The 26845-nt window shown below is 36.1% G+C and overlaps 1 protein-coding gene across 1 annotated transcript; it reads left to right on the top strand.

Annotated features, from left to right (window-relative positions):
- The first annotated feature begins 247 nt into the window (after positions 1–247).
- HMGXB3 (HMG-box containing 3) lies at positions 248–24236 on the top strand. The gene is made up of 19 exons (XM_015827936.1): positions 248–473; positions 2655–2829; positions 3599–4165; positions 4869–4967; positions 7916–8047; positions 8888–9303; positions 9610–9785; positions 10635–10729; positions 11097–11195; positions 11788–11937; positions 13785–14086; positions 15240–15367; positions 15579–15710; positions 16702–16886; positions 17176–17395; positions 17949–18082; positions 18646–18762; positions 20388–20597; positions 21427–24236. The coding sequence occupies exons 1-19, from the start codon at positions 328–330 to the stop codon at positions 21892–21894; spliced, it is 3951 nt and encodes a 1316-aa protein (XP_015683422.1). The 5' UTR covers positions 248–327; the 3' UTR covers positions 21895–24236.
- The last annotated feature ends 2609 nt before the right edge of the window (positions 24237–26845 follow it).

Below are 26845 nucleotides of genomic sequence, written 5' to 3'. Positions count from 1 at the left end.
ACTAGACTAGAGGAATATTAATGAAAAGTCTTTAGAAGTATGTATGCTAAAAATCATACCATGATTTTAAAGTTTGTTTGGAAATTCAGCTGCAAGAAACATATTTCATACATTTAGTGACTTCTAAGCTAGAAAATTGCAGAAAAATACTATATTTTATACATAATTACATATTGTAGTTCTGTACTGCTTTTGAAATCAATGCTTCAAATTCTAGCAATATGAAAATGTACTGGAACTTTCTGCCAAAGGTAAAAGATTCATTGTTTGGGATTTATGACATATAATGATTTGGAGAATATAATATCCTAGAGTTTCTGTCTAGCAATGGATGCTCCATATGATGGCGGTGAAGTAACTGTAGTCATGGAAGAGATAGAAAGCACATACACTTATTCATCCCCAGTGCCGTCTAAAAAGAAGAAGAAATATAGAAGTCCTGGAGATCAAGGGGAAAAAACTAAAAAGCCCAGGTGAGTGATTTTTCTGAGTAATCAGTTGACATCAGTTTTTAGGAATTGACATTCCTTATTTTGTCTTAAATATTTTAAAATCTGTGATAATAAAGAAATGGATATTTTCACACATATGTGTACTTGGCAAAAATCAACCTGCTCTGTGGCTAATGACATTACAGAATTAATGTACAGTGCTGTGAAATTATGATCGATTTGTTAGATACGCCCAGAGTTGTTGGAAATCATTTGGGTGGCAGATAAATTTCATAAATGATACTCTGTTCAAATTGTTAAAATGTTGAGGTATAGTTCCATAACTGAGAAGTGAGTAGTCTTATACTCTTACTTGGCAATAATGAGTTTCTTTGATGAGTTTCATTTTTTTTTAAATTAGTAATTTGGTCATGCTTTCAATTACTTAATAGCTTTAGTGTTGCATTTAAATACTTGAGGCTTTAGCATTCCACTTCAAAATTGTGATTATAGTTTTTGCTTAAGTAACTTTTTGAAAGAAATGCTTATAAAAATATATATGTATAATTTATGTATCTTTATTCTTATGAAGATATGTATATATGTTTGAACCTTCGTTTATTTTTATTTATTTATTGGATTTATATACTGCCTATCTTGTCCAGCAACAACATGGACAAATCCTTGCAGATTCCTTGGCAACATTTTTTGGAATTATTTTGCCATTGCCTTTCTCTTATGGCTGAGAGTGAGTGACTGGCCTAAATGTACGCAGCTAGCTTCATGCTTAAGACAGAATTAGAAGTCATGGTTTCCCAGTACCTTTAACTACTACATCTAATTGACTGTCTATGACTTTATATACTGTAGATATTTCTGTATTTTTTGTGAAATGCCTGACCTAATCTTAAAAAGAGCTAGGGTGAAATAAACAATTATAGCTTAATATTTTTTTAAAGTTTTTTTTCCATCTTGCACTCTAAATTTGTATAGCTTTCTATCCTGCTTTCCAGCAGGATGACAGTTCTCAGGATGATGTATGTACATGGGGTTCTCAGAGAGTTTCCATTTGGGCACTGAATAGATTCAAACCAGTTCACAGAGCATGGTCATTTTCAAGAGTAGGAAAAACTACTGCAAAGTATCTGGAAACCATCCAGTAATGACAGACACATTAATTGAATAGCACCTGTTTGTTACTGGACTAGAAGCAGGTCAGGGTATACATTATGAGAAATAAATCCTATTACCTCTTTAGTAAAACTGCAGTAATAGTACATTAAATATCTAAAACTCTTCTGCTTTTATAATTCCCCAGATCAACTGTCTGAAGCAGCCACTACACTTTGTCAAATGACAGGGTTGGCTCTATAGCAAAATAATGGACTGCTCTGTTGGACTGCTATATTACAAAAGCACAGTCTCTATGGACCTGGCTTGCATGCAATTGTCTAAAGGTGCTCTAAAAATTGCTATTTCAAAATAACTGCTTATTAACAAAGGGAGGATTAAACACATAGTGAATCATAATAAAATAATTTAGGCCAGCTGACCATTTTCTTTAGAATGAGAGATGCCTAAGAATGCTCTAGAAACTCTTTTCATGTAATTGGAGGGACAATTTGTGTTTGTGTTCAAGAACTCATCAAGAACTAGGAGAGAAGAATTTGGATGAAGTGGGTGTTTCCAAAGTCACCATTCTTTTTCAAGAAATTCTGCTTAAGAGTTTCTCATTCTTATTGCTTTCAATAGTATCCTGAAAAGAGTTCCCCTTGCATGCTTTTCATCCTAGATAACAAAAAAGCTATTGTCACTTGTTTGATTGTTTACAAGAACATATTAAAAGCAAAATGTCTGTTCCACGGACTATGGACTAAACAATGATACATGCCATTTACTTGTGTCAGTTTCGATTTATTTCATGCCATATTGTGATTCTTTGGACGGGAAAAGAAGATGTACCAACAAGCTGAAAATAAGACTTTCTGAGATCAATAGGTCTTGCAAGGAAATATGGTTCTTTAGAATTTGCTTGCACAAATAAGTTTGGGATGTTCATTGAACAAAGCTTGTAGTCCTAGTCTTTGTATAATTCTGTTAAAAAGTTGTTATCATTGTTTATTGAAAATTCATGTGAAAATGCAGACCAGGAATAGATGGATACAAATTTGCTTGCATTGTAATTTGAGAGGAAACTAGAGAAGTATTTTGCTTGTTTTTCAGATCTGCATATCTTCTGTATTATTATGATATATACCTGAAAGTTCAACAGGAGCTCCCACACCTTCCTCAGTCTGCAATTAACAAGAAGATCAGTGAGAGTTGGAGGCTACTTAGCGTAGCTGAGAAAAGTTATTATTTGGAGAAGGCTAAGTTAGAAAAAGAAGGTCTAGACCCGGTAATTAATTTGTTTATAATTATACTTGAAAGTCTGCAGGTCTTTGTGTGCATGCCTCTGTGTACATGCATATTGTGTATACTACGTGTATTGAAAGCTCAAAAACAAATAGAATGCTGTTCTTAGACATACTCAGACAAATTTCCATGAATTTCTATTATAGATTTGTAGTCCTAGGAGATGTTTCTATATGGAAAATACCAAGTTCATAGGAATCTAAATACCTGCAATATTGGACACTAGTATTCCTCAGTATTGATTACAGTGTCAAATAGCTTATTAATAGCAAACAGTAAACTCATAACAATATTTTTTATTTTGAATTCAATAATTATTGAAAATTGATTTTGGCAAATACGTGTTCTCTATAGGAAGTTTCACCAGATAGCAAAACAAATGCTGGAAGAATACTATGTGTGAGATGACTAATATATCTCAGGAATTCCATCAGCTTCATAGCTTAAAGTGCCAATAACAGTAAATGTAATTTTTATTGAAATATATATGCCGCCTGACTCTTGATATCACTGGGCAGCTCACAACAAAGAAATTACAATATTTTTTTAAAAAAAGATAAAAGGTGGCAATCACAATAAAATGAGGGGTCTTCCTCACAGAAGGCTAGATAAATGTAGTTAAAATTAGAGAAGGTGAGAGGGTGAGATGAAAAATTTGCTTAGAATAGGGAGTTTTTTGCCTTAGAAAACTGGTAAAGAAACCACTGAAATACTGCCACGCTGATGACTCCATATTCTATCTTTTTTCATAGAACTCAAAGTTGTCTTCCCTGACTGCTGTAGTTCCAGATATCCCAGGTTTTCGTAAAATCCTCCCTCGTTCTGATTACATAATTATTCCTAAAGGAAGTCTGCAGGATGAAAGGAATAAGCCACACGTTGAACTTCACGTGACCCAGGGCCAAACAGCATTGGAAGGACAAACAGCTGCTACTAATGTCACAAGTGTTTCCCATAGTACTGTGCAGAACATACTCTCAGTGGACTCCAGCCAAATTGGCATTTCTGAGCAGTGCATTGCCATTGAAGGGGTATCAGAAGATCCCACCTCATTTGTTCAAGCAGATACAATAGAAGAAGTTGTAGCATCAGAGATCTTGTCTCATTATGTCCGACCTGCTGCACCTAAAGTGGCTGGCGATATCTTCCTGGACGAGGAGGCCCCTTTAGAAGCAGGAGATGGGTATCCCTGTCAAGCAACCAGTGTGGTTATCGAAGAAACTTTGGTTAACACCTCAGAAGCACCAAATGGGAGCATGACTGTGGCACAGCCACAGGCTTCGCATGGCCTTTCTGTGGTAACCGTGGTGACTAGAAGAGTAAGTAAAATGCTTCCTCTTAAATCTAATTCAGGTCATATTTAGCCGCAACTAAATGCCTAAATGATGCCAGTAGTACATTTTCAGTAGTACATACAGTACATAGGATTGTTGACTAATTAGTGCTCAGAAATGGAAAGGGTTGCATTTGAGATCTTAATGTACTACTTGTTCTATGCCAGTGGTGGCGAACCTATGGCACGGTGCCAGAGGCGGCATTCAGAGCCCTCTCTGTGGGCACGTGTGCCGTCGCCCCAGTCCTAGGCCTTCAGCTGGGTTTTTAAAAACTTTTTCGCTTTAGGCCTCCGCCGCCGTGTGCAAAAAAAAAAAAAAAAAGGTTCAATCAGTCAATTTCAACTTCTCACAGGGAAAAAAAAGATCTTGCAAAGTTGGAATTGATTGATTGAACTTTTTAGTCCCACCCAGTCTGCCGTTACCACCGCAGCCACGCCCACCCAATGGATCATGCCCATTCAATTGACCACGCCCACCCAATGGGCCACACCCACACAATGGGCCACACCCACCCGGCACTCGACAATACATAAGTGGGTTTTGGGTTGCAGTTTGGGCACTCAGTCTCTAAAAGGTTCGCCATCACTGTTCTATGCTGTTTTGCTACAAAGTGTCCTCAGAATTTTAAAATTGACTACAGTGTAGAAAACAAGCAGTTTCCTTACTTTTATCTTTCTTCTATTTCTAGGATAGACAAGAAAGTAATTCTGCAACCCCCACTGCACAGTTCATTATGCTGCCTCTGACAGCCCATTCTGTTTTGGAAAATCCAGCATCAATCAAACTGGTCAGTAAAAGAAATGCATATTTCTAATAAGGTCTAGAAATGCATATTATTCAGTTATTGAATCATAATGTATTTAATATATCATTGAATATGTCTAGGGTAAATTGAACACTATTCTAGATTGAAGCCTTTTTCTATGGTCTCAAACTTTCCCATGTATATGTTCTGAAAACTTGGTGTTTGACACCAAACTTTACAAAGAGGAGCACATTTGAATTTATATGGAAATGTGCATTCCCTGAATGCTTAATATAGGTTAAGCAAGACTGCCTCCTGCATTGTTTTTCTCCTGTTCCTTCTACCTGAGGAGCTGACAGACCAGACAAACCTAGTGGACTGTATCCTCTGGTGCTATATCTCATTTTATATAAAGCCATATCTTTTAAACAGTTTAAATGAACAGCTTGCTTTATGTTTTAAAGGTTTCGGAGGAGAGATGTGGTTCAACCAATAAATAAGAATTCCATTTCCACTCATACTAGAATCATTCACAAATAAAATGCAAAAGCATTTCAAATGCATAATCTGTACTGTGTTAATGAAGGGGTAGGCAATATAGTTTGGTCCAGGTATTTTAGATTTTAACTCCCATGAGTTCCTGCAGGAAAAAAGAATGGAAATTTTAGTCCCGAACATAATAATGATATTTAATTATATACATGAGATGGTGAATGGATGATAAAATGAAAATGGTTTGGGACTGAGGATTGGATGTCTTGGCTATGCTAGCCTGCGTCTATTAGCTTTAGTGTTGTACCACTTGTGTGCAACTTGCAAACCTTCACTCCATTCTCCCTATCAAATACAACAGCCCTACTCTTTGATACATACATGTTCAGAATCATATGTCTAATTATATCATACATCTTTTTATTGAAAATTAGGTTCTAAACTAAAAATGAACATGGAAAAACATGACTATAGAGAGGAATGTCATATGATTATATGTGTGTGTGTGTGTTCATTTTTAAGTTATTTTACTTCAGATGTTTATTTTGATGGTACTGTAGTTCATCAATCCATGTTGTTGATATTACTGATGCTTTAATTCAATTTGATCATTTGAGGCATCTGTCTAGTTACTTGCAATCCAAGTAAGTTATTGCTGCCAGGTAAAATGACTGCCAAGAAAAGAACTGCCAAGAAAAAAATGACTGATATCTTGATTGCCTCCAAAAACATAATTTCCGATTTACACTAATTAATGTTATACTCCAAAAGGACTGCAAAATTATCCATGACTTTTACTGATTTTGCTACTAAACAGTCAGGCTATATTTTGTCATCTGGAAGCAAGGTGACTTTATAGTCCATATGACTAAGCTCCTGGTAAAGGTAGTTTTCCTTCCTTAGCTGTAGTCAGTTTTGTCATCCAATCTTTAGAATGGTGAGTGCTTTTCCCCCTACCCCAAGTACCATTTAGGATTATTCTCCGATTCATAATGCAGTAAAAAATACTGTGGTGAACTCATAAAAGAAGTCCATATTTTTGCCTAACATTATATTTCTAAGTGCTTTATTTGTAAAGAATTCACTTTGGTTAATATAGAATCTGGGCAGGGAGAAGCAAACTAGAAAGAAGCAATATATCAATCAACTCTGCAAAGGATACAGTTAAATTTTCTCAGAAATGTTTTACTTTTCTTTGCTGTTTGTTCCTAGATCCTTCCTGCTCTCTAGTAGCATTGGCTAAATGTTTTGGCAGTGCTGGGTAGGATAAAAGTGGTTCTTCATCATTTTTATCCCAGTCATTCATCATTGCAACTTTGACTTTAAAGCAAGGCTATTTCCTGGAACCAGATAAGATCTAGATTTGTTAATAGTTACTGTAAATTACAGAATAACATGAGTTTACTTTTTAAGAAAGAATTAAAGCACTACAAAAACAAAAGAACATTTTGTTGAATGACTTGAATCAACCTGAATCAAGACATCTAGAAAAAAATTAAAGTGATTTATAATCAACTAAAATTCTTACTTTTTATTTTAACATATTTAAAAATATAAGAAAAAGGAAATAGAAATTAAAAAATTACAAGCTAGCTTGATTTGAGTAAGATTCTTAACACTCAGTTATTGTAGTATTGCATACAAAGGTGATCTTATATCATTCTGATACTTTAAACCAATATAAAAATGAAATAAAATCACAATAATTAAAAACGAACCCTATATGATAATTATAAATCAAAATGGGCAATTAATAAGAGTTTCTTTCAGATCCATAATTTGTTCTAATTAAAAACTGGTGCAAACCTTAGAAAAGAAAGAAAAAGTTGTTATTGAGTTTGGCTATTCAGATATTAAATATAAATCCGTCACCCTCCATAATAAATGTGATTTCTATAGCTGATGCAATGTAACCTGTTTTTCCCCTTGGGGCTCAACAATAATCACATCATTGCATTTGACTGCTTTACATGCAGAGCAAGTATACTGTCTCCCTTTCTCACGAATAAAATAATTTAGACTTATATTAGTGTTGCTGACTTAATATTTTGAGTTAAATATTCCTTATTTGTATTTATAAAAAAATAAAATTGGAATAATCCATCTGATTTTAGATTCTGTCCAAAAATTATACAACCATCTGAAAACACAAGAAACATAATACAACTGGAAATAAAATATGGATAATGAAAACCAGTCAGCATAATACAAGTATAATTAATATGAGGTAATAAAAGCAGCTGTCTGAACTATTTGTTTATTCTGCTCCCAAATCTTGAATAAAATTCTAATTCCTGCTATATCTAAGGAACAATATAGTACTTAAATATGAGGTCATCCTAGAATCTAGATCACATAATATTTGTCTTGAGCAATAACTCATAATGACATTTGAGGTAGAAACAAAGCTACATATACTCTGCTGTATTGGAGCAAAGCTTCTTGTGCCTTCTTATGCCATTTAATTTTGTAAAGTAATCTATATCCTTTCACTTCAGACAACTACTTACACTCGTAGGGGGCATGGAAATTGCACCAATCCTGGCTGTGCCTTTACTTACGTTACCAGACATAAGCCACCAAAATGCCCCATGTGTGGAAACTTTCTGGGAGGGAAATGGATCCCTAAGGTATGGTGAAATTAATTTTAAAAATATGATATTGCATTGAGGGACTTTTGTTTGTTTTGGGGTTGGGTCTGTAAAATGTTTGTGTTACAAAATGATTATTTGTACAAGTAATTTTTTTTAATATACTTACGGTGACGAGTAGCATTGAAAATTTAATTGCTAATGTAGCTAATTTCCAAGGGAAAAATGGATGTCTTCTACCTTAACTGAACTAAATTTAATTATGAAGTAATTATTATTTTGAAATTTAGCTTTATTTTAAAAATACAGCTTATTATTTGGGTATTTAAACAGGTTATGAACATGGGTTTGATTTTTTATTCAAAGGTTTGTATTTCGCTCTTTGATGATTTACAAAATGATTACAATTAATACAAATTAAAATCAAAGCCATAGCAATAGAGAAAACCCTGTTTGAAGGTATAACTGTCATTGTTTGATTCTTAAAACTTAAAGTTCTGTCTTTTTCTCAGAAGATAAAATTATTTTTTTACAGGGTGCCATGTATCTGTAGGAGATTCAGATACTACATATTTAATGCTAAATTGAGATGTTAGAGTAGCTTTGAAAGTATTATCATATCTACTTGTTTTTTATTTTGCTAGCTTCTTGATTAAAAATTGTGAAGAGTGAATTGTTTTAATTTGTCGTAATCTTAAGAGTTCTGAAGAGTTTGAGTTTGATGTTTTCAATGCACTATTGTTGATGTGGCCCAGGATTTTCTTTTTTCATTTTTGGCAACTTTAAGATGTGTGGATTTCAACTCCAGAATTCTTCAGCTGAGCATCTTTATATACTTATATACTAACTTGGAGAGTTGGGTTGTTTTTTGTTTTGCAGGAGAAACCTCTAAAAGGCAAATCTGAACCAGGTTCTGGGCTGCCGATAAAAACTTTGGGCCTGAAAAAGAGTCAGCTACCATTAACTTTTGGACAGGCATTGGTTCAAGATAATCCTGCTCAATCTGTGTTAGAAAGTTCGGAAGCAGTTACCCAGCTTCTCAATGCATCCCCGGTTGAGGGTCAAATACAGGAGGCTGAGTGGGAAGAAGTGATCATCTCTGAGGCTCATATTCTTGCAAACAATGTACAGTCAGAAGAGCCAGGAAGTGCCACTACCATTATTCAGCTTCAAGAGAGCCTTGCACGGGTAGAGCCACCCTTAGAACAGAAGGAGAGAGAAAATGATTCATCCGAGACAGCAAATGCTCCCAGTCCTATTTCACACCCAACTTCTGCTGTGAAAAACACAACAGGGTAAGTCAACTGCACGTGGACCAAAAATGTGGTACAGGTTAACTTGGCGTTAGAGTGCAACTCGTAACTTGGATTAAAATAAACCTATATTTTATTCGGTGTGCTCCCAAGATCTATTTCAGAGAAAATTTTAGTTCTGAATTTATACCCAGGAGTTAAAACGAGCTACATTTTTGATGTTTTCCTTTGACCCCTAACGAAGTAGAGTAAGAGTCGAGCAACTTTGTCTTTGTCCTTTAAGCAAGTTGTGGTTGTTATGGCAGGGGTTTCCTGTGGGATTCTTACTTACACGTCTTTCCTTTTCAGCGGTGATGCAGTTGGGGCTGCACCTAAGGGTCTGGAGCAGAAGAGCAAAGCAAAACCCAAGACTTCCTTGCTGGCTGCCGCGAGACCCATGAGGGCCATTTTGCCTGCTCCTGTTAGATTGGCAAGAGAAACCAACCAAGAGCAGATCTCTTGCAGACAGTCATTTAGAAACAGTGGTAAATATAAGTCCAGTTTATGCTACAGCAGTGATGGCGAACCTTTTAGAGACTGAGTGCCCAAACTGCAACCCAAAACCCGCTTATGCATTGTCGAGTGCCGGGTGGGTTTGGCCCATTGGGTGGGTGTGGCCCATTGGGTGGGTGTGGCCAGTTGGGTGGGCATGGCTGCAGTGGTAACAGCAGACTGGGTGGGACTAAAAAGTTCAATCAATCAATTCCAACTTTGCAAGAACTTTTTTTTTCCCGTGAGAAGTTGAAATTGACTGATTGAACCTTTTTTTTTTTTTTTTTGCACATGGTGGCGGAGGCCTAAAGCGAAAAGGTTTTATAAAACCCAGCTGAAGGCCTAGGACTGGGGCGACGATATGCGTGCCCACAGAGAGGGCTCTGAGTGCCGCCTCTGGCACCCGTGCCATAGGTTCGCCACCACTGTGCTACAGTTTCTGAATTGTAGGCTGTGATTCATTATATTTGATGGGTGTACGCTTAGATGTAATTTAGATTTAGTCTCGGAAAGTTATTTTAAAAATCCTTCATCACTGAATAGTGCACATCTGAAATTACAAAAATCAAGTCACAAAATAAAAGTCATAAACATAAAAAAATTACAGTTAAGTTGTATAAAAACATTAGTTAATTTAAAGTTCAAAATTTGTGTCTAAATGCCTGAACAACAACAACAAAAAAAAGTTTTCATTTGGTGTTGAAGACAGCAGAAAATCAAATGGGATTTAGAGATGACTTGCCATATTCCATCTTCCTTGGAGCACTTATTGTAAAACTTGATGTAATTCAATATGTTGCTTACCAATGTTAAAATTTTCGTTTACATGTTTTTCCAAGAAGACAATTCCCCAATAAGAATCTCAGGATTAAAGCCAAATACTCTGAAGCAGCTGGGTCAGAATCCTGTTCGAGCATCCAGTGCTGAAGATCAGAAGGTAAGTTTAGATTTTGCCAAAATGCTTCCTTTTCTGTTCTTCAGTTTACTAATTAATATACTAGTTTGGATTCAGTCTTCTAATGGAAAGCATTTAGAACCAGTTCAGAGAATTTATACTGCAGGTACTTCTGTACATTACCAAATGGGGGAGGGCTGAATTGAATTCTCCATGCTTCATGGAATCTTGACCTAGTTGGGTGAAATTCCACACATCCTGGGATTTAGCAGTTTTGAGTGGAGCCAAGTAATGTAGCATGAAGAATTGTGAACTTTGATTATAATGATGTGGGGGTTTTTTTGTCAGAAAACATCACAGTACATCTCACTTCATGTTTCTGTCTTGCCTTCTTGTTCTCTGTCTAAAGCTTCACTGCAGCCCAAACAGCTCAACATCTCAGGTCAAAGTGGTGGAGGTCAAGCCAGATGTATTCCCTTCATATAAATATAGCTGCACTGTAACCTTGGTAAGAATAATTGGCAATTGGAAATCTGTAAGATTGCAGTACCTAAATACTGTCTAATAAATGAACTTGGGGATTGTGTGCTGTCATCCTAGATGTTGGTATGCACTGTACACATACCCACCACACTCTTCCTGTTTAGACTAATTTATGGAAAGGCCTGAAAGAGAATAAGAAATAGTAAACCAATGAAATTAAAGGTGTGAAGCAAGAAAAAAAGGAAGTGTAACAATCTAATTCACCATTCATTAGTCCTCTTACAAAGAAAGTCAGTTTGATGTGTTTTTCTTACCTGCCTACGTCTCATAATAATGCAGTGAAATGGAAATTGTTATCTGACTTGATATTAATCCATAATAAATATGTTTTTTTCTTGGCATTTTGATGAAATGTTAATACTTCTCTATACCAATATTAATAATTCAGATTTGTTTGCATGAGCACCTCCTGGTTAATTACTTTTCAGATGAATAGTTTTCGCTGATTGACAGCATAGCAACCAATTCCATAGTTTTGTACTGCTGATATTTGAAAATATATTCTGGAAAATGTAGTACAGTTAAAATAAGATAAAACATTTGAGCTTTCTATATAGGATTTGGGATTGGCAACCTCTCGTGGTAGAGGGAAATGCAAGAACCCTTCCTGCACTTACGTGTACACTAATCGGCACAAGCCAAGAGTCTGTCCCCGTTGTGGCTACAACCTTGTCAAAGACAGAACTGAGAAAGCAACAAAATCTGTGGTGAGTTACAGCTCCTTTAAGCTTTCTTCAACTGAGTCTGTGATCTTGAAGTCCATAGGCCTTGTCTCTGAATAAATCTGTATAGGATAGGCTTAGAGACAAAGCAAATTTCTGCCTCCCCACAAGGTTTGACTTTGTTGTAGGCAAGAGCTTGTCTTCCCCTTTCACTGGTGCTAAAGAGGATGAGGGAAAGAAACAGGATATTTTCTCCTGACCTTCTATTGCATTTAGAGGTGTAGCATGACTATCAAGGGAAAGATCCTGTGTTGATGATAACCAATCTTTCATTGGTCAGTTGGATCACTCAGAATTGTTAGCTCATGGATACATTAATTTGCAGGCAGGGAAGGACTAGTCCTTAACATATTTTCAATATGTGAGAGTCTGCCCTGATTTTCTGAGGAAAACAATATTTCCTATTCTTGTTCAGTTATTAGTTCTTATGACAACATCATGGCCTTTCTTCCCTGAGTCCAGCTACAATGTTGTAATTTAGTGTCAAATTGCAGCTGTGAAGATAGGAATGCAGTGTGTAAAACTATGCAATGCAAGTTGATCTGATGTTTTTGTCCTGAAATCTCCCCCTCCCTTTTTTCTCCATTTTTAATATCTTCTGTTTATGGCTAGAAATATGTAATACATTTCTCAGACTAATTGTGCCCATGTGACTTGATGATATGCCACTTTTGTTGGTTTTGAATTCCATCCTCATAAAATAGTAATTGAGAGAAAGAATCAGACTGATAATAATGAGAAGTTGCTGATTTAATGGAGATATTTCTGCCTCCATCCCCATACACAAATTGAATGGAAATTTGCAGTTTATTACTTATAGGAATCATTGTGAACAATGGAAGGTAGTCCTTGACTTATAACCCCAATTGAGCCCAAAATTTCTGTTGGTAAGACATTTGTTAAGTGAGTTTTGCCCCATTTTGTGACTTTTCTTGCCACAGTTATTAAATGAATCTCTGGTTGTTAAATTAGTAGCACACTTGTTAAGAGAAGCTTCCCCATTGACTTTGCTTGTCAAAAGGTCACAAAAGGTGACCACGGGACACTGCAACCATCATAAATATGAGTCAATTGCCAAGCGTCTGGATTTTTGATCATTTGACCCTGGGGATGCTGCAATGGTCATAAGTGTGAAAAATAGTCATAAGTCACTTTTTTCAGTGCTGTTATAACGTTGAACTGACACTAAACGAATTATTGTAAGTCAAGGACTACCTGTATTTAGAATTTAGACTTGTATGTGAGCTATTTCCCTTTTGAACTTGTCTTACCTCACATCTCTTTTATTAAAACGTTTTACAGTGACTCTTTTTGATTTTTCAGTACATAAGTTCAGAAATCTGTGACCAAATACAGATGATTGCTAAAATTTTCTAGTATTGAGTATTTTAAGCCAGTCTACTGAAGCAGTTCAGTTTTTGAAGCCTTTTCCCGTTGGGCTAACAGTGGAATTCAATAGCAGTGGGGTTGTAGGACGTTCTGATTTTCCATTAACTGGATTTAAATACTTATTTTTCTTAATATACTCTTTAATTTGTTTACCTTGATATAGCCATAGTATAGTGAAATAATAACCTCCTTCTCTTTATGAAGCATACGGCCTGAGATATCTAGTTCACTAACTCTTCCAACTAAAGAAAATAAAATGTAATTGTGATGAATGGTTTCTGTTAGTCCGGTATCCTCTTTTGCACTCACTGCCAGTGGCTTGACTGTATTTTGTATCCATTAGCGGTTTTCTCTAAACATCAGCAAGATGACAGAAATTACCCTGCCAGCAGTAAGATCAACAAGTGGCTTAACAGATAATCAAGGTAATATGTTTTTTGTAGGAAGTCACCTCTAGCCCTGCACATGTACTGAATACCAGTGAGCCTCTAATTCAGTCCCAAAAAGAGATTCAACGCCAGTCCACTCTGCAACTTCTGCGCAAAGTAATTCAGATCCCAGAGAATGAATCTGAACTCTCAGATGTTTTTGCACTGATTCACGAACTCAATAGCTCCCGGCTCATCCTGTCTAACATGAACGAAGAAACGGTTACCATTGAGCAGACTTCCTGGTCAAACTATTATGAGTTTCCTTCTTCCCAATGCCTTCTCTGTAACAGCCCTTTATTCAAAGGAGGGCCAAAGTAAGTGAAATTGCAATTATTGTCACTTTTCTTAATCTTACCGTGTTGCATTTCCTTTTGAAAATTCTCCACAGTCAAACTTAGAAAAGGGGGCTTAGAAAAGATGTTGCATTTGTATTTTTGTCACATTAATGACTGAAATGAAATGAAACTGTCAGAAGAACTACTTGTCCATACCCATCAAGAATAGGCTATTCTGTTTATTTGCTCTTTTCCCCATGTCCTTATCCCAGGACCTGATTAAATCTTTTTTTTTAACCCTGTAGCTTGAGAAAATTACCTGGGTAGTCTAATTTTGTTAATTGAGATTCAGAAATATAATCTGAACAGACATTACGTCTATGAGGTACAGCTCACTTTTCTTCAGAAAGGAATAGAAGATAATTTTAGTATCTGATTATGTCTGCTATTTTGCAATTTCGCTCTTCAGTTGCATTAGCCGGATAAGATGTTTGGGTTTTTTTTAAAAAAAGCTGATCAAAAGGCTGATGATTATCAAAACAGGTAGGAAAAGAGACAAATTTCCCTTCTTAAAAGTTAAAAAAAAGCAAGAGGAAATAGACAAGGGCTGTGTTATCCTCAAGACAACTTTATATGGGTATCTTATTTGAAAGTAGAGTACTTGCTGGAATTCTTGTGTTGTAACCCTAACCTTCTTTCAGATAAATAATATTCATCTGGGGCCCTAGGTCTTGTACCTTGAATCAATCATTACCAGTTTAGATTGCCAGGAGGAAACTCAAGATGGTTATTTAACTATGTTTAGTCGAGGCTTAGCAGATAGCTGTATCTAGGGAGGCTTGGCTGATACCAGAAACTCAGCAGGGTTGGCCATGGTTATTGTTTGAACGGGGGGGGGGGCTACCTGGAAATTCCAAGATTGTTAAAACTGAGGAACGAAAAAAAAAAAGGTCTAGTTCTGTAGCATTGCCAAAAAAAAAAAAATTCATACATGTAGGAATCAAGATTAGTTTTACCTTAGTGGGACTGAAGGGAACTGTGTTCTAACAGTACTAGTCTTGCTTGCCTGATCAGTAAGATAGCTACTCTGAAAATGCTTTGCTTTTACTTCTGCATAGTTAAGCGTTATAGAAAGACCCATCTTCTCTGTGTTTCGTGGATCAATATACTATTTTTTCTTCCGTTTCCATAGCTCTCTTGCAGGCCCTCAGGAATGCTGGTTGTTAACAGCTAATCGGCTGCAAGTTGTCACCGCCCAGCTCAAAGTGTGTGTGAATGTGCAGTGCTTGGCCCTTCACAGCTTCAGTGATATCTACACTGGTGAGTTTAAAAGCATGGAGGCATTTATAAAATTGGAAACTTCGAGGGGCAGAATACATTTAGGGTGTCTATTCTCTTCCTTTATTTTCCTAGTGAAGCTGGGTTGTGCCTTTTTAAATTTATTAACTTGGAATTTGAGATCCAAGTTATTTTATGGTCTGTGTAACTTTTTCAAATCCATAGTAACAGCTGTTCTGTTTTTCAATTATAGGTTTGTTTAATATTGGTAACAAGCTTTTAGTGAGCCTAGACCTTCTGTTTACAATAAGAAACCATATAAAACTTGGCGAGGATCCTAAAGGGACAATTAGCAAGATTTTGGAAACTGTGCAGGAACACACAGGTATTAATATTACATTTTTTTCTGCCTTAGCTACAGCTTTCAGACATTACTTTGTAATAAATTAGTTTTGCTATAAGTGAAGTTTAATATAGATATCTTTTCCAACCAAATCTGTCCAAAATGCTGGTTGTTTAATGATTTTGAGAAAAGAATCTATTCTTTCTACATATAGAAAATTATCCAGAGGTTGTGATTTAACTCTCATTTAATATTTCAACCTTGAAGAACAAGGAACAAGCCTTAAAATATAAAACTGGGGAAAGGTGGAATGGAGAGATTGCAAAAATTATTGCTTAACCAAGTGAGAAAGTCAGTATTTAAGACAGATGGGTGGTATGATGTAATTTAAGACGGAATACCTTCACACTGTGACTGCTTGATGCAAAGGGGTGGCAGGCTATAATTTGTGGCCAGTAAAAATAGAACATATAATGTTATGAAAGTTTTATTTCTTAGGATAATCTGCGAACCTTGAATAGAGAATTATTGAAATATAAAGCTTCCTTCCTTGAAGCAGTTTTTCCCTGCTGTTCTAAGAGAGGGATATTAAAGTTACTGAATTGTATGACTTGCCTGTGGTTCAGGCATAGCTTTCAGATCATTGTTAGAGCATTTGTTCTTGACCTGAGGGGGTGATCAGTATTATCCTTGTCATCTTTAAAAACCAGCCCAGGTTTAATTCACCTAATGCAGGGGTGTCAAACTGCCGGATGCGTCATGCTGAAACCGCTCCCACCCCATTGCCGGCAATGGAAAAAAAGTCGCGATACGTCATGATACATGTCACATGACGTTGTGAGTTTGACACCCCTGACATAATGAGTAAGCAGTGTTGAGTCTCATCCAGTCATAATTAAATTAATATTTCTGTGATTCTATTTGAAGCAAAAGTTTGAAACTCCATGTTGGTGGTTTGTCATTACAGATAGGGATTTGCATGAGCCTTTTTGATAGAAATTATTCTCATTGGTTCCTTTTTTTTCTTCCTCAGAGAGAAACCTGAGCCCTGAAGAGGTGAATCAAGTTGAGGAACTGCTGTGCAATGGATACTGGGCCTTTGAGTGCCTTACTGTCCGAGACTATAATGATATGATCTGTGGTGTCTGTGGCATTGCACCAAAAGTTGAAATAGCTCAGAGGAATGTGGAAAGTGTTTTGTCACTAAAGAATATTGAGGTAGACCGGGAATGCATTGTTTTAAAGCTGCACTTGTTTGTTAATGTTGATGTGCATATTTTGTTTCAAACATCTTCATCCTTCTACTATAGAATTTACAAAGGTGGGCTTTTACTTCAGCAAAATTGGTGGGTTGGTTTTCTATTAACACGCCCTTTTAAATAAAAAGTAATGCAACAATGAAAGAAACAAGAACAAAAGTGATAACAGTTTCTTGAGAAAGATTAACTAATATGCACAGTAACAATTAAATATTGATACTTTTCTTTCCTCCTTTTTTCAATGCTAGTTTACCTGGCCAGAATTCTTGGCATCTAGTGAGGTAAATGTAGAAGATTTTTGGTCAACCATGGAGACAGAAGTCATAGAGCAAGTGGCCTTTCCCTCCAGTATACCTATCACAAAGTTTGATGCCTCCATCATAGCTCCCTTCTTTCCACCACTAATGAGGAGCACCGTAGTAGTCAACACAGAAAGGGAGAAGAATCTTGAATCGCATATAATCCCAGGTGGCAATCAAATTTCTTTTCTTGTTTACCTTTTCAAGCAGCAGTTTTGATGGTATCCGTAGTGGCACTAAGATTAAAAACTCAGTATGCTTTGCTGAAAAGGAGTGTGCCTTTACGAGTTTGTGCCATATTAGATTGCACGCTAGCCCCAGATATGCATGGCTGTGGGGATTAATATGTAATGGTTACCTTTTTTTCCTATGAAAAGCTGTAGGGACAGCTTTTAAAGCAACACTTTCATGCTCATAATAGCACTTCCTATGTTTATATTAGACATGGTTTTATTTCTGTGAATTCTGATGAACGTGACATAGGTATGGCCTTCAGACATGGGCTAAAGCAGTGTTTCTCAACCTTGACAATTTTAAGGCATGTGGACTTCAACTCCCAGAATTCCACAGCCAGCATTGCTGGCTGTGGAATTCTGGGAGTTGAAGTCCACATGCCTTAAAATTGTCAAGGTTGAGAAACACTGCGCTAAAGGCTGTGTCCTTCCTTGTGGAAATGAGCTGACCTGGGTGCATGCAGTTATTGAGAATTGTATCTTTTTCAGGTAATGCAAGTGTTCTGGTGAGGCTGATTCAGGATGAAATTTGTAAAGTGGAACAGATTGGTTCCTACAGTGAGGAAGAACTGCAAAATTTCTTGATACAGTGCAGCATTCCTTGGGAGGAGGGAGACTCCAAGGTAATCACAGTGTACTTCAAGGATATACCCATGCTTTGCTTTTGAAGGAAGTATTACTTCCTTGCCTTCCTTCTGTCAAGTGCCTGCATAATGTAGTGCCCTTTTTTCTATAGCAATAGCACTTAGACTTATATACCACCCCATATTACTTTACAGCCCTCTTCGAGCAGCATATTGGCCCCAACAATCTGGGTCCTCATTTTACGGCACTATGGAAGGCTGAGTCAACCTTGAGCCCCATCAGGATTGAACTCTAGGCTGCGGGCAGAGTCAACCTGAAATACTGCTTTCTAACCACTGCGCCACCACTAGTCCTTTCTATGTTTGTTAAATGTGTAAAATTAAACAATTTTAATTTCACAAATGATTAATAATGAAGTGCATTTCATGCCCAATTTTTTTTGTGTGTGGCAAAATAAGACCTGTGGGCCACTGCTTAATCACCTCTGCTAGATGAACTGCAGTTGTCCACCTGTCTCTCTCTATTCTTTGCATGCCGCTGGCTATTTGTAAGCTAAGACCGTTGGAAAAATTTGGTTGTCTTTTTTCTCTTTGTTTCTTAGGAGCAGCTCTGTCTTTCTCTTCTGGCTCTTTATGATTTTGTACAGAATGGGACACAAATCAGTCAGCCTCCAGCATTCCTAACAGGAGGGAAAATCTACAAAGTGTGTCCACATCAGGTAAGGCTGACAAAAAAAAATATGACACTAATATGCAAGGATGTTCATAATGAAAATGGCCACTGTGAATATTCCAAGAGTGGAAACAAATCTATGTATTTTAGAAGTTTTGTTGAAAGCATGAAGCCAAGCCGACTCTTCTGTTTTGAACATGGAAGAATGATCACAGCTGCATAACTGCTATTCTGCCCTACAGTCATGGTATTTTTTATAAAAACTTTGATATCCAGAAGTTAGAGTTAATGGGGATAGATGGGTGGGTTCACAATTGTGCTATAATTTATTTTGTAGGTAGGTGATGCAAAGGGATACTTCACATGCTTGCTTCACACATACATTGCTAGTGCTCCTAAGATTACATATATCAGGAAGAATGCCAATTGCTTCCTTGGCTTTGAGCCTAACAGGAATGCTGCAAGAAAAAGAAAAGGCTGTTGCCTACAAATAATTGGTCAATGGTTTTTTTTTTTTTAAGAACCACAACATTAGTAAACACTTGCAGGAGAGATATGATAATTGAAAGGCATGCTGTTAAGTTTAACTGCTGTTTGTCTTGTAAATAAATTACAAGATTGCGCATCTGTTTTCTCATTGCTTCTTTGGGGGTTTTATTTGAAGGTTTTCAATTTTCTTAAAAATTAATTGAATTTTCTGTGATTTGGAAGGTAATTTTCATTCAATATGGGCTACTACAACACTTCTTTATTGAAACCCTGAAATATAAAACAAAGTCATAGTAACTGCTGCTCCCAAGGTCCCAGTGTTTTCTGTACTCAAAAAGGAGAGAGAGAGAGAGAGAGAGAGAGAGAGGAGAGAGAGAGAGAGAGAGAGAGAGAGAGAGAGAGAGAGAGAGAGAGAGAGAGAGAGAGAGAGAAACTCTGTAAGCCACTTGAGTTTTAGTTAAATGAAATAAAATCAATTTCACGTGTTTTTAATGAATGTGTTGAATGGGGTTGTTTTAATCTGTGTTTGAAACAAAACACATTTTCTACTTAGTGCCCATCTCTTACTAATATGTCATTCCAGAATAGGTACAGTATGGATTATTCTTATAGTAGAAAATGTACTTTTAAGGTTAGTGGTACAGGCACATACCATTGTGTTGTTCCAGGAGTGAACAGTGTTACAAGTAAGCAAAATAACTAAGTCTGGAGAGAAAGAAAAAGAAAATTAACAAAATCTATCTTAAAACTGGCATTCATTGTATTGTTATTCTACCATTCTATCCTTGCTCCCATTATCTCCTTCTACCTGAATATATAAAATCATAGAAGTATAAAATATAAATGTATTTTATCGAATCATATATTTTCTGTTTTAGCCAAGTACATTAGTGTAATACTGGATCAAATACGATGCCATTCTCTTCTATTATATCCCTACTTGATATTAATAGTATTTTGATATAATTTGATGCTTGCCTTGAAAAATATTATTTGAAAGTTGTATTAGTATACTTTTTACAGAGTGTAAGGGAATAAGCTTCTATGTGATGAAAATTACATTGGGTATTCTAAAGTTTGAATACAAGTGTAAATTATCAGGATTACCTTGGGAAACTGAGTGAGAGTTTGTCCCAGTTATTTTGTTGTTCTATAATCTTTCTTGATCTTTTTTCTTTACAGGTTGTGTGTGGTTCAAAATATATTGTTAGAGGGGAAAGTCCCCGAGACCATGTAGATCTACTAACTTCCTCACGTCACTGGCCACCAGTCTATGTAGTAGATATGGCCACTTCCATAGCATTGTGTGCAGATATCTGTTACCCTGACTTGACTGCTCAGATGTGGGGAAGAAACCAGGGCTGCTTCTCTGACCCTATGGAGTCTTTAAGGGTTAGTTGCTATGTATTTCTTTGAAGATTAAAATCATTACCAATACTTTAACTTATCTGGAATAGTTATTACCATGCATAGTTTTTCTGCTTCTTTGACAGAATCATGGCTTATAAAGATCTGTAGATTACTTTGATAATAATTCTCTAAATGATATTCACTAAAAGTTATACTATTAGGTGATTTATGTAGCTCCTTCAACAGTATTTATTCCCATTTATTTAGAACACAGTATTAGAGTAAGCAAGGATTTTACCTATTGTCTCCCTCTAAAATTTATTTTTTAAATCAGCCAAAGAGTAGAAACCATGTCACCTTTCCTGAACACCAAGAATGGATCTGTATTGATCCTCAAAATTTAATATGTTGATAAGAATGAGAAAGACAAACTAATATGTTTTCACTAATCATAAAGGAATATTTTCAGGGATAATCATTACAGTGCCTTTTTCCATCTAAAAAATTGGCGTCACTGCCCCTTTCTTTTGCAATGCACTTTACAAAAAAGCTATATAAATATAATTCCAAGTTTTTAAAATTACATCATTTAATTCATATGTTCAAGATGTGTATTTATATCATCATCATTTGTTCTTGACTGCTTGGTCGATGCTCAATATATCCTCCTTGGGAATGATCAGTTACTATTCCAATTTTATAGAAGTACGCATGGTATGAGAACGTACAGGTTATTCAAAAAGCCTTCAGCCAAACAGTTTTGAACTTGGGTTCATACTTTTATATTGCTAAGCCAACTTTGAAGACTGTAAATACAAAGTGTTTTGTAATGCATACATAACTTTTGTCTGCTTTTTTTTCCCTCCATCAGTATGTGTCTTGCCCAGAACTCCTTGACAGGCACTACAATGTGGATACAACCACTGAGGAACATTCTGTTGAGCATCCAATCACTAAGTCAACATCTCGCTTTGTAGTTCACACTGGGACAGAGCAGAAGACCCAAGGTGATCCAATGGCTCGACACCGTTCCCTCTCTCTGTGCCGGGAATTGGAGCCCTACGGTGCTATCATTACAGCCATCAACGACAGCAAAACCAATAATGTTCGCCAAAACCCTGTAGCATTTGACAGTGCAACCCACTATTATCTCTACAATCGTTTGATAGATTTCCTCTCCAGCCGTGAGGTTGTGAACAGGCAGATCCATGAAATTGTTCAAAGCTGCCAACCTGGTGAGGTTGTAATCCGGGACAATCTATATCGCCTTGGTGTTGCCCAGATCAAGACAGAAATGGATGAAGATGAGATACAAGAAGAAGAAGAAGGGGTTGTCTAATATATTGCAAGGTGACCATCCCTCGATCAGACGTAATAGCTAAGCAGTTTGTCACAGAAAGTTCCAGTCCAGCACAGGACTGTGTTAAGCTAAGAGTCATGACCTATTGATTGGGCTTCTGATCTGTAGACAAATCGCTGTTGACGAACAAATTTCTCTTTTCAAGAGGCTGGGTAAACCTAGAAGCAACCCAGGATAATTGTTCTAAGACAGAATAATTTTCTATTGCTGACAAGAGAAAGAAAATACGTTCACTTTTTTTAAATGTGCAAGTTGCTGGAAATGCATAAAAATGAAAAAACAGCATAAAACATGTGTGAACTGCTCCAATATTCTGAAGTGGCTATCATAGATTGAAGAATATTTGGAACCTAGATCTTTAAGTTTCTATTCTGAAAAGACTTGAACTTTGACTTGGCATTGGAAGGTTGAGAGTTTATGTGCTTCTTCAGCTTGTTTTGCGTCTCTCTGAGAAAACCACACATTATTTAGTGGTTGAAAGCTAGACTGGCTTGCATATTAAGTTATAAGCTGCTAGAAGTATCATTGCCCTGACTAGCATGGTCATTTCAAAGGTTCTTCAGGGGTTTATATGTTTTGGATAAAGGATGTAGGCGGGGATATTCAGGCACTTTACTTTATAATCCAGTTAATGGACTTAATTGATGGTTTATTCCTGTGACCACAGATGCTACTAAAGATATTTGTGGAATAATGGTTGGGTTCCATGAATACAATCTAATAAGATATTTTTTTCTAATTATTTCTATGGCTAAAATTGTTAGGCATGCAACATAACAACTTACTTTTAAGGGCCATTGGAAACCACTACATACTCCACTATTCCAGTGTTATAAATCTGACTTGTATGAGTTCTACTGTCATAATTATATTGTTTTTCCTGTGTAATGTGTTGAGCCATGATGTGTAAGCTCTACATTGTTCACTGATTTGTGTTCATTCTTGGCCATCCATAAATCTACGAAGTAAAAAAATAGATTTCTGCTACCACTGAAATGTGGGGGAACTTTCCCTGACTGAGGTAAAGTTATCCACTATGTTTTCTTCAAATTTGTGGTGTGGATTTAAAGCTCTCTTCTGTGAAGAGTTCTAGTGTGTATTGTGCTGTAAAAAAACAACAAAAAAGAAACTTATTAAAGTTCAGAGCAAAACGTATCACTTGCTGTTTAAAATGCTAATTTATGAAATACAGTTTTTAAGTCAGTGGTAAACTTTAATAAATTATCTCTTCCAGTGTTGGAGAGTAAAACTATTTGGACAAATGAGTTTTCCTTATTTTGTAGCTTCAGGAGTTTGAAAGGTACAGGGGAAAGAAATCTCATTCTGGTTGCTAAAGAATAGAGTTACCAATCCATGTGTTGGAAGTGTTTCTTTATGAAATGTTTGCATGGAAAAGATTAATTTTATGTGTTGAAACAGTATTAATCTTTAATTTTCTTTGGGAAAAAAAAACCCTACAGAATCCATTGGTGCTGAATTTAAATTGTTTTCGTTATAACACTTAATGATTGGGTAATTGGAGCCAGAATAAATGCATGTTTTGTTTTCTTAACTTTATAATCTGAGCTCATTTAGATGTTATGAAGGATAAAAACAGAATATGAATGATTTTAGTATTCAATTAGATTTTGCAAATCTCATTTATTATGGCAGGTTAATACACTCCACAAATGATTTGCAGATCTAGCTTCACAGGCCATGCATGCTGTTTATACTTCTATTTTTTTTCCTCCCATTCAAAAAATTAAATGTGCGTTTACTCTAAAGTTTTGTTTTATTGTGTCTATCTGAAATAGTATTATTAATTCCAATGGTTTCTAAACTAAAGAAACCATTTTCTGAGTTTCAGCTTTTAATCATTCCACTCTTGTAGTACTGGATTATTTTCCTTCTCACTGCTTGGACAGCAGAGGGGGCAATACCAGTGCTTCAACATTCAGGATAGAATAATGCTTTATATATGCTTGGTTATTTATTTAAAGGATCTGTATGGCTGCTCATGTTATATAACGTAACTCTGGATGGCTAACAGGTAAATAACAATACAAAACTTTCTCATGTCACCAAACTTCATAATAATTCCATCACAAAGCTACAAACGACAGGCTCTCGCTCTCTCTCCCTCTCCCTCCTTCCCCCCTCCCATCCCCCAGATCTTAGCAGCCATATTAAATAGAGTTGTATTATACAAGAGTTCATAGAATCAGACAATCAGGTTGCTGAGCTTTGCTTCTTAACATAATTAACATAACTAGTGCTGCAATTAATATAATCCTCTGATATTGACTATTGGGACTTTGTAAAAATCAGCCTTGTAAAGTCATATGTTTACACGGGGAAAAAAAATAAATTGATTTTAAAAAGACTGCAAGTTACTTGATCAAATTGATTTATTTTTCATGTTAGCTGAATTACAAATAAATGCATGTTTATGCAATTGCTACATTAAGATGCTTGAAACAGCAGTTAATTTTTTAAAAAAATAATCATCTGGCAATAACTGAACGCTAGTATTCTTGTTTAGCTGGAGTTTTGTGCAGTAAAAAACATGTTCCCTGTCCTTATGTCCTTATCCACCAATGGATTTTATAACTTGTATAAGACAATCGTGGCTAAGCATCATGAATATTCTCTTTCATTTGCGTGAGCTTCAGAGGTGACTGCTTAGCAAAGTGAGTAATCTTTTACATAAAACCTGTGTAAAAATGAGCAATTATTAAACAGTGGGTAAATCATGACAGTTATTTGGAGCTGTTTGGGTCTAACGCAAGTTTAAAGCCATTGCTGTGGAAAACAAACAGGGCTGTGCTACCTAAAAGAGATTGCAGTGTAGGAGAACCTCTCTTTAAATAGATAAAGAATGCAGAAGCGGCTTCATGAACTTTGTAAACAATTTTTCTGTTTTAACAATTCTAAAGAGTGGTGCTTTGCACAGCCTTATCAAATAGAAGTGCAGTCAAGGACAGTAAAACCTTCGGCAATTTGTGCATATGAGTTGCAATACTGTATATACAATTACCACAGTGTTTCAGGTATACCGTGTGTAATGCATGCTACAAAACAAATACTTGTTAAATGTCCCACACCGATTGCCCATTTGTCCTCTAATGGGAGTTTTTTTTTTAAATCAATTATTTTCTGTAAAAACAGCTTGGAAAAAAATACCTAACATCAGTAGTCTTATGTTGCCAGTACTGTAGTAGTTTGCTTGCTCTCTTGAGTTTACAAAATACTAGGTAGCTATGCCTTCTTTCAGTAAGGCAAAGGGCAGATAAATATTAGAAATGAAAATATCGGTTTGATCATAAAATAAGGAATGATAGAGTGATGAAATCCAACATAATAATAAAGACTTCTATACATAATACACTAGAAAGCCTGACTGAAATAATATTAGAATTTTGCCATGTAAGCTTATTCTGGTCCTGCTGAGCTCTTAAAAAAAACAACAATACTAGCACGTTAAATGATATTCAGAAATGAAATGGCAGTTTGGTAGCTCATTAAAGTGGGAAGAAGATTCTTATGACCACTTCCAGTTCATAACTTAGCAGCTGTGTTGTGTAACTGAGGTTCTAATTAAGACTTCAAATGCTGCCTTCTGACTTAATATGTTACAATAACCTAATATGAAGATAGAATGTAGGTGCATCCTCTTAACTCAAAAGTGTTCAGTTCTACAGTTCTATAGTTTCACTTAGCTACAATTTCAGGTAGTACTACTCTTTCTTTTACAGCACTCACATTACTCTAATTGAGTAGTATGTGAACAATTTGATTCTCCTTGCACCTGGTGGGAAGACTGAGTGGCATCATCTTCCCATCAGATAAACTGTCCATCAAGAGATGGACAATATTTTCCAGAGTAAGCTAGTTGTCAAATTAAACTAGTATTGTAACATATTCATGAAGCTCTAGAATAATTGATAAAATGGAAACTAGAGGAACAGTAGAGTTTCCATTTTACCAATTATTCTAGAGCAGTGTTTCTCAACCTTGACAATTTTAAGGCATGTGGACTTCAACTCCCAGAATTCCACAGCCAGCAATGCTGGCTGTGGAATTCTGGGAGTTGAAGTCCACATGCCTTAAAATTGTCAAGGTTGAGAAACACTGTTCTAGAGCTTAACGCAGATGTACAATTCTAGCTTAATTTCAGAATTTTCCAGAACTTTATTCTGATGTTAGAGGCTCCTTAGATGATCTGAGCTACAACAATACTTTCAATCTTATATTTAAATATACCTTTTAAATTCAGTGCCTCCTATTGTTGCAGATGTAGTTGTCTCTGTTATGAGGTTTAGGCTAGGCAAAAGAGGAGTGAAAAATGGGGTAATAGTATAGCGAGGAACAATAAGCTCTCTACTGAATAATAAGTCCTTGCCTTGCACTCAACAATATAATCATGGCATTGCACATGATTCGTTCAATAGAATAATGGCTATTTTGCATACTAGGTATGGGTAATCCCAAAAAGTAGATTAGAGAGATTAACAACATTAATTCTACTTCACCAATTTCTTGGTATGGTTTTTCTAATCTGGAAACAACAATGACTTTTTAATCAAGAAGGACTGCTAACTCACAAGAAAAGTTAACTCTTGTACAGGCTAGAAATTAATCGTGGACAAAGCCACAGCCAAAACATAGTAATGACCTTTCTCCTATCTCCCTCCATTTCGTTTCACATAATTCATTTCTAAAATGATATTTGACGTCAAGGATGAGAGGAAGCCTAAATCCAGCCTAGATCAAGTTGGAGATGATGGCAGTCAGGTGGGATACCTTATTTTGTCTTTGTAACATTGATCAAAATGTTCTTAACAGACACAGGAACAAAATTTGCATTTCTGAAGGAGAAATTATATCTATTTAAAACTAGCTGTACCCGGCCACGCGTTGCTGTGGCTCAGTCTGGTTAAGCTGTTTT

The sequence above is a fragment of the Protobothrops mucrosquamatus genome, unplaced genomic scaffold (genome assembly GCF_001527695.2).
Source record: "Protobothrops mucrosquamatus isolate PMUCROS unplaced genomic scaffold, P.Mucros_1.0 scaffold4077, whole genome shotgun sequence".
In the NCBI taxonomy this organism is placed as follows: Eukaryota; Metazoa; Chordata; class Lepidosauria; order Squamata; family Viperidae; genus Protobothrops; species Protobothrops mucrosquamatus.
The sequence above is the reverse complement of the archived record's forward strand: the minus strand, read 5'-3'. Positions and strand labels throughout refer to the sequence as shown.

Excerpts from the sequence above, each read along its gene's own strand:
- HMGXB3 (XM_015827936.1), top strand. The coding sequence starts at position 328 with ATGGATGCTCCATATGATGGCGGTGAAGTAACTGTAGTCATGGAAGAG. Across the intron at positions 2,830-3,598 it reads AAAAAGAAGGTCTAGACCCG|AACTCAAAGTTGTCTTCCCT; the intron begins GTAATTAATTTG and ends CTTTTTTCATAG. Across the intron at positions 18,763-20,387 it reads ACAAAGTGTGTCCACATCAG|GTTGTGTGTGGTTCAAAATA; the intron begins GTAAGGCTGACA and ends TTTTCTTTACAG.